The 12,582-nt window shown below is 33.3% G+C and overlaps 1 protein-coding gene, 1 long non-coding RNA gene and 1 pseudogene across 3 annotated transcripts; 1 reads left to right on the top strand and 2 right to left on the bottom strand.

The window, feature by feature from the left end:
* Positions 1-1,138: 1,138 nt before the first annotated feature.
* On the top strand, positions 1,139-3,655 carry LOC146915605 (uncharacterized). The gene is made up of 2 exons (XR_015013379.1): positions 1,139-1,690; positions 3,200-3,655. It is a non-coding gene; the product is annotated as an uncharacterized LOC146915605 (long non-coding RNA).
* A 674-nt stretch (positions 3,656-4,329) lies between these two features.
* On the bottom strand, positions 4,330-6,903 carry LOC146915604 (putative LRR receptor-like serine/threonine-protein kinase At4g36180; annotated as a pseudogene). The gene is made up of 5 exons (XR_015014675.1): positions 6,252-6,903; positions 6,064-6,170; positions 5,693-5,731; positions 5,468-5,584; positions 4,330-5,339 (listed from the first exon to the last, which is right to left on the bottom strand). The product of XR_015014675.1 is annotated as a putative LRR receptor-like serine/threonine-protein kinase At4g36180 (transcript).
* Positions 6,904-7,012: 109 nt separating this feature from the next.
* LOC146915603 (uncharacterized) lies at positions 7,013-10,613 on the bottom strand. Its single transcript, XM_085718006.1, has 5 exons — positions 10,462-10,613; positions 10,066-10,223; positions 8,705-8,777; positions 8,075-8,140; positions 7,013-8,001 (listed from the first exon to the last, which is right to left on the bottom strand). The coding sequence occupies exons 2-5, from the start codon at positions 10,215-10,217 to the stop codon at positions 7,945-7,947; spliced, it is 348 nt and encodes a 115-aa protein (XP_085574132.1). The 5' UTR covers positions 10,218-10,223; positions 10,462-10,613; the 3' UTR covers positions 7,013-7,944.
* Between the last annotated feature and the right edge of the window lie 1,969 nt (positions 10,614-12,582).

Here is a 12,582-nt window from a genome sequence, read left to right as displayed (position 1 = left end):
TACTATCAATTTAATAAAGCAAATGTGTGAGTCACCTGGGTTGTGGAGGACATGGCTTGGAATGTGTGCGGTATATGGTTCAAAATGTTTGTCTAGGGCCATTGCTAGAGATTTACAGGCCTTAGGCATAGTATGAAAAAATGGCCCATTGTATAATAAATCATAATTTTTTTCTTTTGATAAATTATGAATGAGACATACATCGGTTATGACGGTTGAAATCTCAACTATGCTAGCACCCAAAGTCACCATAATACGATGTTTTGACATCACAGTTATATATGTTGGCACCCTAAAATATCATGTGTCAAATACACCTCATCCTATATATTATTGATAAAAAGGAAAAACAAAACAAAAAAGTTGGAGCCATAACAAGTTAATATAGACTTTTTTCTTTAAAGAACTAATTGGTTCGAACTATAAAGTTGGAGGTGTCAAATACACCTCATCCTATGCATTAAAAATTCATTTTATGTGTAGATGAGACTTTTTTTTTTAAAGAACTCATATTTTTAAATTAATTTAGAAAAATAAACCTTCATTCCTAGTTTTTTTTTTTAACATATATTTTTTTAAAAAAATAAAATTTTAAAAAAACTAAATATCGTAAATGAAGTAGAATTTCACTATAGCCATGGTTTAACTAATATAGAATAGGGTTTACATACAATAACCACATTCCAAATGTAAATTCAAATCGTTCTAAATCAATGAATGGAATAATATGAACTCATTTCCAGTAATTTAGCACGGAGTAACGCTTTTAATTCCAATTTAACTTGCAGTACTATATAACAAGTTTTTTTTTTTTTTTTTTTTGCTTGCGCACCGGTTTCCGCCCACCAAAGGTGGACGACTATTCCGGTTCGTGCAGGGAGGCGAGTGCACTGGCCAAAGAATTGTTCCCCCTGGGAATCGAACCCGGTATTCCCCGGATCCGTCCTTGGAAGGAGCCCAGTTGCCAACTGAGCCCAACTCCTTGGTTTATATAACAAGTTAATATAGAATGGAGTGAATGAAATCAATGCTAAATTGGGTCAACAAATGTGTAACGCTTTTGAGGTAATTAAATTGGAATAACAAGTGTGTGAGAAATACAAGTATTGTCGTGACAAAGAGGGAAAGAAAGACGGGTCTGGTTATGGTGCATAAGGATTTTCCTTATGCACCCTGCATAAGGATTGCTAATATGACCCATTAATCTGTAGCCCAACAAATTTGCTTCCTACACCTCCATTCCTTCATTTCGTACTTTCTCAGAGAAAAAGAAAAACACGAACGAAGAAGAAAGAGAAGAATCTCGCCGTCGTTGTCACCGTCGTCGTCGTCATGGAGTTCGGAGCAACCACCTCAACACTAACAAAAAAGCACTCCAACAGCCACTCCGCCACCGGAAGATCTGCTTACGACGGCGTTTTCGCTACTCCAATCAAGCTAAGAACTCCAAGCTTCTTTCACCACCGAAAATCGTCTTCGTCACCGTCTTTCAACTCAACAACACCGTCGTTCACCACCGCATTCACCACCGTCGTCCAACTCCAATACTACCATTCTCCACTCTGTTAGTCGCGTGTTTATCTTCAATTTTCGTTGTTTCTGTTTCCTCTTTTCTCTCTAACTTTCCAAATCCCAAATTGCAGGATGATAAGGTTGTTGCTTTTCGGGACATTAATCCATCTGCTTTCAGGTATTTCCAATTCATAATCATAGGTTTCTGTATCAATTTCATCATTTTCAATTTTAATTAGTGTTATAGAAATGACTTATTTATAAGCGCTTATGCCATAAGCTGCAAAATAATCTGTTTATTCAAAATCGACTTATTGAGGTGATCAATTTGAACTTGGCAAATTTTAGGCATTACTTAGTGGTTCCTGTGGAGCACATTTCTACTGTTAAGGATCTTCAGAGAAGAAACCAAGATTATTCTTTGGGTAAATAATAAGCTTATAGCTGTAACCACTTCACAGTTTAATTTTTGTGTAGATTTTCAAATCTGATCAGTTCAATTTCATGTTTGACTTCTTTATACAGTAAGTCATATGTTACAGTGGTGCATTCACCATAACCGCATTCACGTCGGAAACCGCATTCATCGTCACTGAAAATCACGTCGGAAACGGTAACAATCACGTCGCAAACTTCCACCACTGCAAATCACGTCGGAAACAAACTTCCATTACCGGAAATCGCATTCACCATAACCGCATTCATCAACTTCATCATCATCGCCGCAAGCATCTTCATCATCTTCAACAAAATAGCAAAATGATGAAAACAAAACAGGTTTGAACTTAACTTGTTCTTTTAATTTCGAATTGGGGAAAATCAAGTAATTACAATGAGTTTTGAAAGTGTTTCTGTTAGTTAGAAATGGTTTTTGTTTAATTTGAAAAGTATTTGCATCTGTGTAACCCTGAATTGACATTTTAATTTCGAATTGGGGAAAATCAAGTCAAATAAATGGTTTCTCAGTGTTTAAATGTGCTTATTATAGTATGTTTTGTTTAAAATTTATGCCAAAACCAATATGCTGTGTAAATGGTTTTTGCAAGTTTTACTCTAAAACCATTTTGATGTGTAAATGGTTTTACTTTGGTTCTTTTCCAAAACATTTGTAGATCTGTTTTATATGCAAATGATAATTGTTATAGTTGAGAATACATAACAAAATTAAGGAATCTGATACACAATGCATTTATATACACCAAAATGGTAGCATGATAAATCTTTGGTAAAAATTGTAGCATATTTATATGTTCTGTTGCAGATAGATACGTATGTCTCAGCTTCTTTGCTGCTCTATGCTTGAAACTCTGCCATACTCTGCCATACTTAGATAGATGGATACGTATGTTCAATGCTTTTGCCGCATTTCAATTACTTGCTCCATCCTTATGAAGCCTGACACTAATATGTTTGGTTTTATTGTATGTGCGTATGAATTGTTTGAATATAACAAAAAATTCATTATTGTTATTTTTGTTAGGAAAAAATACACAAGAGCCAGAAATATAAGTGAAAATAAGATGTAATATGGACATAGAGATTTAGAAGCCATACACCACAATGCACTTTGTTAGAACTTTGTTAAACTCTAAAAACTATGCTAAAATCATTGTGCTGTGGAAATGGTTTTGGTGAGTTGTACTCCAAAACCATTAGATGTATTTAATGGTTTTCTTTGATCATGCAGCTGAAAAAAACTAAAAAGCTAGAGCCATTGCCATCATTCAGTTTTGGGCTAACACAAATGGATGAGGAGGAAAGGAATGACACAGCTTCATCATCTGATGGTGGTAAAAAGAAGGAGCAGAAAACAAGAAAGTCCAAGGGTAAAGAAAAGAAGCATCAAATAAAGAAACAACAACATGTTGCACAAGACTCTGATGAAGGAAGTTCAGATGATGAAGAATTGATTCAAAAGCTAGCACGTTAATGTTTTTTTATTGAATTTCTGGATTTCTAGATTAGTGTTAAGTTTCTTGTAATGTTTGTATCAAGTTTATGAATTTCTGGATTTGTATAAAGTTTATGGTGAAACAAACTTAGGGGTATGGAATACTGAAACCATAAGTATGGTTTAATGGTTTTGATAGTTAGGTGTGTCTTTTTATAGTATCTATCATATTATACTATTCATCTTATTTAATTTTTGGCTCAAGAATGTTCAATTTAATTTAATTTTATTAAACTTAGGGGTATGGAATATTAAAACCATAAGTATGGTTTAATGGTTTTGATAGTGGACTATGTGAAACCAATATAATTGTGTAATGGTTTTAAATGAAATTATTATTGGTACATAGTTTTAAATAATGATTAAGATGTTATGCACTGAAATTATTACTGAAACCATACGTATGGTTTAATGATTTTGATAGTTTTCAATGTGAAACCAAAATAATTGTCTAATGGTTTTGTAATAAAAAAATTGTGATAAACATTTAAATCATTATTAAGTAACCACTTAATAGTACACACTTATAACCTAATGTGAATTAATCAATAAGTAATTACTTTTTTTGTAAAGCCTCGTCATCTCACTTTTATTTCTTACGTTGTAAAACGAATTTCTGGCTTTGTCTAAATATAATTGCGCTTTAATGGTTTTAATAGAATTGTATGTGAAAGAAAAATAATTGTCAAATGCTAAATAAAATAAAAGAATAGTGAAAATTATTATTGACAAATGGTTTTAAATAAAAACTATTACTGAAACCATAAGTGTGGTTTAATGGTTTTGATAATGTTCTACACGAAACCAAACTAATTGTCTAATGGTTTTGGAACAACCTATAATCATCAATACGTAACAACAAAGAATGTGAAATGTATAATTTTCAATAGATCATATCCAAAGTATAATCATCAATACAGAACAATAAAATCTAATACAAACTTATAACATAAAAACAATCAATCAGTGACCACTTTTTTTTTAAAGCTTCATCATCTCTCTTTTGTTTCTTCCGATTTATAAGGAATTTCTGCCTTTCTCTAGCTTTCTCTCTTTTTAAAGATTCACTCTAGCTTTCTCTAGCAAACCAACTTTCACACCTAGTAAAAACTCTTCCCATTCTGATGATTCTGGGTCTAATTCAAGTAAACCAGGTTCTAGTAACTCTGTTATTTGACTCCTTTGAAGTTGTTTCTTCACCCACTTCACAATGTCTTCATCTTGTGTGAACATTACTGGTCTCTTTCCTATTAGAAGTTCCAACAACACAATGCCAAAGCTGTAAACATCAGACTCTTTCGTGATTCCCCTGGTTAAGATTGCTTCTGGTGAAACATAACCCAATGTGCCAACTGATGTTGAAGTGGAGGCTGCTTCTCCTGATGTGGGTACCGTTAGTCTTTCTAACCCGAAATCTGATAAATGCGATTCGATTCGAAATCTGCATCAAATAGAACGTTTTGAGGTTTAACGTCACCGTGGACCATTGTGGATTGGTGTATGAAGGCTAATCCGCGGGCAATTCCTAGTGCGATGAGGTGTCTCATTGGCCAATTTAGAACATGACCATCTTGGTGAGAAGCTTCTTGGAGGAGTGTTGCAAGGTTTCCATTGGGCATGTAATCATAGGCCAAGAGTCTCATATCTGGTGGTCTTGCATAGTAACCTCTGAGAACGGTTAAATTTCTGTGCTTTATTTTGCCAAGTGATTCAGCTTCCTTTCTGAACATGTTCTCATCTAATGATCCATCAGGGAGCCTCCGAATGGAAAGGACCATTCCATCAAATCAGGCATCATAGAAAAATTACTAGGAATCAAATTGCATTTGATTTTTTCCACAGGAATAACACCAGTGAATAACAGAAGGGTTGTTCCCTGACACATTGAAATACACCAAATCAGGCATCATAGAAAAATTACTAGGAATTTCACCACTCAAATTGCATTTCATTTTTTCCACAGGAATAACACCAGTGAATAACACCAGCAGAAAACATACTCACAGTGCTCTCAATTATACCAGGAACAATTGCAACTCATCCATAACTTGAACATAAACAAACACTACAACTATTTTTGGAAGGTATCAACTGTTTGGCTCAACAGTTCTCCTATAGGAACTGCACATAAATCAAAATTATGCACACAGAATCATATACAACATATAAACAAATTTAAATTTATCTGTTTTTGGAAATTCCAGTCAATAAAAATAAAACAATGCTCACAAGTTTTGAGTGTGACGGTTCAGCACCAACCCTCGCAACCTGAGTGTCACAATTTTTAAAAATTCTTTTAATGAATGTTTTCAACATGCTCTACAATATATGTTTATGCTTTATGATGATATATAAACATTCCAATTGAACCAGAAAATTCCTTTGCATCCATTCTACTAGCTAGCTTCCTCAACAATCCTAATCTCAAATCTTCAAAGCATACACAACTCAATAAATTGAAAAAAGGGTCACCAATGTGAATAGAAAATACAAATTTTGGTTCATCATCCCTAATTAATTAATTTAAACTCTTTCCACGCACACTTATAATGGTAAATAACATCATACATAAAGAACACATTACAACCTTTAAAGTATACCTCAGATTGCAGTGAACCTGAAAATGCACGCCGCAAACCTACAAATCCCATGGAATCTTCGAATCCCTCTATAGTGAAGCCCCTTCAATGTCACAAGTGCAAGGAATCTGCAGAGATCACAACAAAGCTGCTGGTATCGGAACAAAGCCACCAGAATCAAAACAACGCCGTCGAAATTGGAATAGCACCTCCAGAATCGGAACATGTGCCGTTGCAAGGAATCCGCATAGCAGAATCGTGAAAACAATGGCTTCGACGTCATCTTCATCTGCAACAATGAACTCAAATTCGACGATCGATTCGAAATTTACCTTGCAAATTATTGAGTATAATGCACGGTTTGGATTAGAATAGGAAGAATTAGGGATTTTGAAATAGAATATGACTAATCTCAATTATCCATAATAAACTAATCTCAATTATCCTAATGTTACACAATTCTCCTAAAATCCAGTTGGAAAACACAAACACATAAACTAATTTCAATGATAACAATAGAATACCTAATTACCACACATATAAAAAAAGAAATTCCTAGTAATTTGAGTGGTGAAATTCCTAATCATAGAAAAATTACATTTCATTATTTCCACAGGAATAACACCAGTGAATGAATTATTTTTTTAGGAGAAGCCAGTGAATGAATTATTAGCCACCTTCAACTCCGTCAACCCGGCGAGATTTCCTATTTGCCGCGGAATTTCGTCGGAAAGTGCATTACTCGAAAGATCAAGCACTGACAGAGTAGTTACATTGGTTAACCACAAGGGAAACGTGCCTCTTATGCTATTATGTTGAATATCCAAAACCTGAAGAACACTGAAACACGTGTTGGTTTCAACTCCAACGAAATTCGTGAAACCATTGAATCCAAGCTGAACTATCCTCAAAGACGGCGCGTGGTCCGAAACATTGCAAAAAACCGAAGCAGGAATTGATCCAGTAAGATTATTGTGAGAAAATGACATCACCTGAAGCATCGGAAGCGCCGAAATCGCCGACGGAATCACGCCGGAAAGTGAATTTGCTGGAGATAGCTGGAAAAACGACGTCGGACCGGTGAGAAAGGGTGAAATTCGTGCAACCTAGACGGTGAAATCACGTCGCAATCACGGTTGGAAAACGACGTCGGAGCGGCGAGCAAACGTGAAGCAAGGTTCGCCGGTGAAATCAACGCAATCACGCCGTGACGTAGGCGGAAAACCACGTCACGCCGTGACATAGCCGGTGAAATCGGAGCAAAGAATGCATTCGCGAAAACTGAGAAAGAAAGCAGTTTCGCGAAAACAGAAAAAGATTATGGGGTCTGAGTTGAGAACCATAAGATCATTACAAGTGTCCTGTTATCTGATGGTTGTGATTAACTTATGCATGGTGCATAAGTTATGGCTTATGCACCATAACTTTTGCCAAGAAAGACTATGGTCTTGGTCAATTGAAATTAATGGAATAATATGCATTCATGATTCTATTAAATTCCACATTGAAAGTCATAGTAAAAATTCAGCATAGTTGTAAAAATGGAAATATGATTATTCATTCACTAAGGACAAGATGAGGCAAACGTGTTAGATAATACAATAGAGTCGACAATTTTCTTCTTTCATAATGCTAATATAATTATGGCATTATGAGTGATAAATAGCCTTAAATTGCTTGTGTTCCTAACAACTGCTAATTGATTCATTTACTGAAGTTTTTTATATTATTGTTATTAAGAAATGGGCCTAGATAACGATTTTGATTTGGGCCCTTCTAATACGATTTGTTATATACACCCCATCTATAACCTTAAATTTGCTTTATACACCCCCCTATAAAAAAAAAAATTAGGGCCTCCTACGGACAAGGGCCCTAGGCCGTCGCACCCGCGGCCTATGCCTAGGGCCGGCCCTTAGCAAGTCCATCAACAAACGTCTGAATTTGGCGTGTTTCAAACTACATAGATTGAAGGACTGAATCAGTACCAAATGAACATGAATAAAAGTACACAGGTAGAAATGAAACACACGTTTGATGTGGCCGCAGAACCAATGGGCACTCCGATAATAACCCCTTTGACAGAATGGGTATTGATCTGCATGGAAAAATATATTAAATTATTGATAAAAATGGATGAATCAGAAGGAAAAGTGAGAAAAACAGAAGGAAAGACTAAATGGATAAAGCAGCATGCTTTTGAATTTATTGATAAAAATGGATTAATCAATATACAGAGAAAATTCTTGAACTGATATAATCATAAAACTACAACTAATTGAATTGGACAACCTAATCACACAACTCCTGTCACATACCTCCTATCACATAATGTTGAGTAATTGAGAATTCGGAGAATTAGAACGAAAAAGAGCACAAGACTTTGATTGAGAAAAGATTAACAGAGAAACATTTTTGATCAAAAGATAGAAAATGAGTACATACTAGTCCATATTTATAGGACTTATTGGACTAACTAATTGTGTAACTAACTTCAAACTCCACCAACTAACTTGCAACTAACTATTAACTAATCCTAATTTAACACACTAAATCCTATGAATCTTAACACATAACCACTAATAAAAACTGAATGTAGGTTACCCATGTAACCATGTAATATAGTTATCATAGGATTATTATGAGTTAAGAGTATCGCTACCATGTCACTGAGTTCTCGTGCAACAATGTCAGCTGGCTTGTCCTCCCCAGCCTGGTCCTTCCTGAAAAAAACACTGAACATAACAAACATTCAAGTGTTTACTTAACTAGATCACCGGCTAAAACAGACGCGAATAAGTTACGCAGTATTTTCTATATTTATATGAATAAGTGGTTACAGTTGAATTAATGTAGGTCATGGTTTATAAAAAGGCAATTACGATACATTAGTCGTATCATGGTGACCTTAATGCAGTTTGTTGCTATCATTAAAACACAATACATCATTATAGAGTACAAATCATATATGGCTTCGTGCAGGTGTATTACATTATATGACAACATAATTAATTTTGATGGCTTCAATGAGCAAAACATCTGCACATTTACCTCTATAGCAGTATGGCACATTCAATGTAAATAAAACTTAGTATTCAGTCAACATTAATTATAACTGTTAGAAACCTGACAACAACTCTTCAAATTCTGTCCACAATAATTACATTATCAACATATGTATGGCTATGCTATTGAGCCACCTAAATACACAACAATCAAGATTCAGCATATTTATGTATTTAATTATCAGCTCAAAGTTAATTCTCCGACTAAGAGTTGTACATGAAAGCAAAATTTCAAAAAACACTAAAAAAGCTAGTAAGATAATCTCAACTAACTGTGCGCTTTTAACTTTGGATACATTATCATCACATGTTTGTATGGTTATACATTAACCTATAACACATCGCTGGCAACAATGATGTTAGTTTATAGTCATTATCAGTTTGTTAAATAAAGTCCTATTCTTTAGGGAAGTTGAGTTGTGTAGATAAGAATTAGAGTTTCTCTATGACTAAGTCATTCCACGTTTTTGGCCATGTTAAACGTGGGATTGTTAGTGCTAACCGAATAAGATATTCTCTCCAAAAACCTCTATCAGTGTTAAGCTTTTACAAATGAACAATAGATTGTTGGATATATAGTTTTATTATAGGCTTTTTATCTATGAAGCACAGATACGGACACGGGTCACGACACAGACACGCCGACATAATTAATAATTTGAAAAGGTCACATAAGTCAGTGAAATTACAAGTGTCGGTGTCGTGTCGGTGTCGAACACGACACATGTCCGACACCGGGACATGCCTAATCTGAGGAGTGTCTGTACTTCATAGCTTTTTATGCATGTTAATTATCAAAAGTTTAGCAAATAGGGCCGAAATTTTGTGGTTAAATTATATCCCAAGAGCTCAAAGCAATACAAATAATAATAACAGCAAACTTGTTCATGTGAGCAACAGCAATTCAATCTTACAATAACAATGATCAATAAAAGAAACCGAGCATTAAATGTTATACCAACTACGTTCGGAATCCAAGTTTAGGTTAGAGTCAGTAATCGCCACTCCTACAGATTTCTCGCCAACATCGAGGCTCATCAATCTTCCAAACTCATTAATCGTTGTTTTCCTGAACAGCTGAAACAACTTCATTTGCTCCACTAACTTCATTTCTAACTACAAAATCAAAACAACAGTTTGAGATTGAAAACGAAGTGAAATGCTCAAATATTAGTAACTAAAACTTCAATAGAAACAGAGACATTGAAAAATTAGTAACAAAGACTCAAATATTACTACATGAGTTTACAAAACCTATACCCTAAATTCCAAAAATCACCGTTGATTTCAATCACAACTTGTTAGGGTTTATTAGGAGAAGAAGATGAATAAATGCATAAATGTATATATATACCTCTACGGTTGCAGTTACGAGAATGCAAAGAAGAGAGTGTTGTGAATGCCGTCGTCGCAAGACCTAAAGGAAGAAGAAGGGTTACAGAGCTATGGGTGTTGAAAGAAGATGGAACGTTAGTGAGTGAGAGTGAGAGTGAGAGTGAGTGGAAAACAAAAACCACCACTTTTTAACTTTTATATTTTCTTATTTCAATTAATATTATGTGCCACTGTCTAAGTGGCACCACGTGGCACTTAATGTGCCATCTCATCACAATGAACGCCGTCGGAAGACAGATACAATTTTGAGTTATTAATAGAGTTGGGGACCAAATTGAGAATTTGGTACAAAAACAAAAACCAATTTGATAATTTACTTGATAATTAGGATATAAAATTTAGAGTTAATTAAGTTTTTAGTCTTTATAAATATACTAGATTTCATTTTTACTCATCATAAAAAAAGGGGTTAATAGTGTTTTTCACTCCTGTAATATAGACCATTTCCGGTTTTCGTCCCTATAAAATTTTCGGTTTGATCTGCATCCTTGTAAAAAAAAAAAAATCGTAAAACACCCCTTCTCCATCCAAATCATCAAATGCGCCTATGTGACGCTGACTTGGTTTTTTTAAAAATTTTCATTTATTTTTAATTGTCCACATCATATTTTATTTTTTAAAATATCTGAAAATTAATTTTCAAAAATAAAAAAATCCAAAAAATCAGAAAAATATTCAGATTTTTTCCAAAAAATTTTAAAATCGAAAAAAAATTCAAATATTAAAAAGTCAGAAAAAACAATAAGATTTCTTTCAAAATTAATTTTTTTTTAAAGATTCTGGAGTATAATTTTCAAAATAAAAAAGTTAAAATTAGAAAAAAACAAAGTCGAAATTTTTTAAAAAAAAAGTCAGATTTTTTTCCAAAAAAAAATATTTTAAAAAATTCTGACAAATATTTTATTTTTAAATATCTGGATATAAATTTTATAAAAAATTCAGATTTTTTTTCGAAAATTTTATTCCAGATTTTTAAAAAATCTTTTTTGAAATTAAAATTTTAGAAAAAAAATCATATTAAAAGTTCATTTTTTATTTTTCAAACAAAAAATTTAAAATTTGGAAAATATTTTTCGTAATAAAAAAATTCTGTAAATAAAAAATTTCCTGAATTTTTTTATTTATTTTTTCTAAATTAATATAAATGAATTTATATTATAATTTTCTCAAAAAATAGGCACAAATGCCACGTGTACCTTTAAAAAATAAAATTAATTATACAGTCAGCATGCCACACAGTGTACCACGTCAGCAAATATGCACAGTCATGTGGGGGAGGGGTGTTTTCCGGAAAATAAAAATTTTACGAGGACAGGATCCAAACCGAAAATTTTATAGGGGCGAAAACCGGAAATGACCTATATTACAGGGGTGAAAAGCACTATTAACCCTAAAAAAAGTGACAGATTTTGGTCCCTATAAAAAAATTTAGCACGTAGTTTTAGTACCTGTCAAATTAAAATTTGTTTAATTATGCTTAAACTCCTAAATTTTTTAAACATTTTTAACAAACTCTATATACTATCACAGAATACTAAAAACTATCATTTTCATGTAAAAACAAAACAAGATAATTTCTTAAACTTGATGATAATAGTTTTTTTATTTATTACTTTGCAATTTAGAAACAAGTGACCCACAAAGATTTCTAAATTTATTACAGGCAGAGTTTACTATTTCAAAAAATAATAGTACAAACCTTTTCCACGTTCAAAAAGCAAGCATCCCAATGAAGAGAGGTGGTTATCTTATCTACGCCTCTAGTCATGCGCATACAGGTGTTATTAATGCAACATTATACGGACAGGTAAAGTTTAATATTATTCATTTGACTAAATTTTGTTAAATTTGGTTATGTTTTCTCAATGTATTTCTTAAACGATAATGAATTTTCTTGATTCCATATATAGTTAAATTAATCTTGTGATAATGCTTTATTAAATTTTTTTTCTGTTACATTAATTAATTAGGATGGAAGGACTTTGTGTACATCGACACCAACATATGGAACGGGAAAAGAAGCATGGAATGAGGAAGGTTACCTTGCTTGAATGTCTGTATGTTATCCAAAACTAGGTTC

Source organism: Medicago sativa, chromosome 6, assembly GCF_051527215.1.
Source record: "Medicago sativa cultivar Bolivia chromosome 6, Bolivia_mono, whole genome shotgun sequence".
In the NCBI taxonomy this organism is placed as follows: domain Eukaryota; kingdom Viridiplantae; phylum Streptophyta; class Magnoliopsida; order Fabales; family Fabaceae; genus Medicago; species Medicago sativa.
This window is presented reverse-complemented; position numbering and strand designations above follow the sequence as displayed.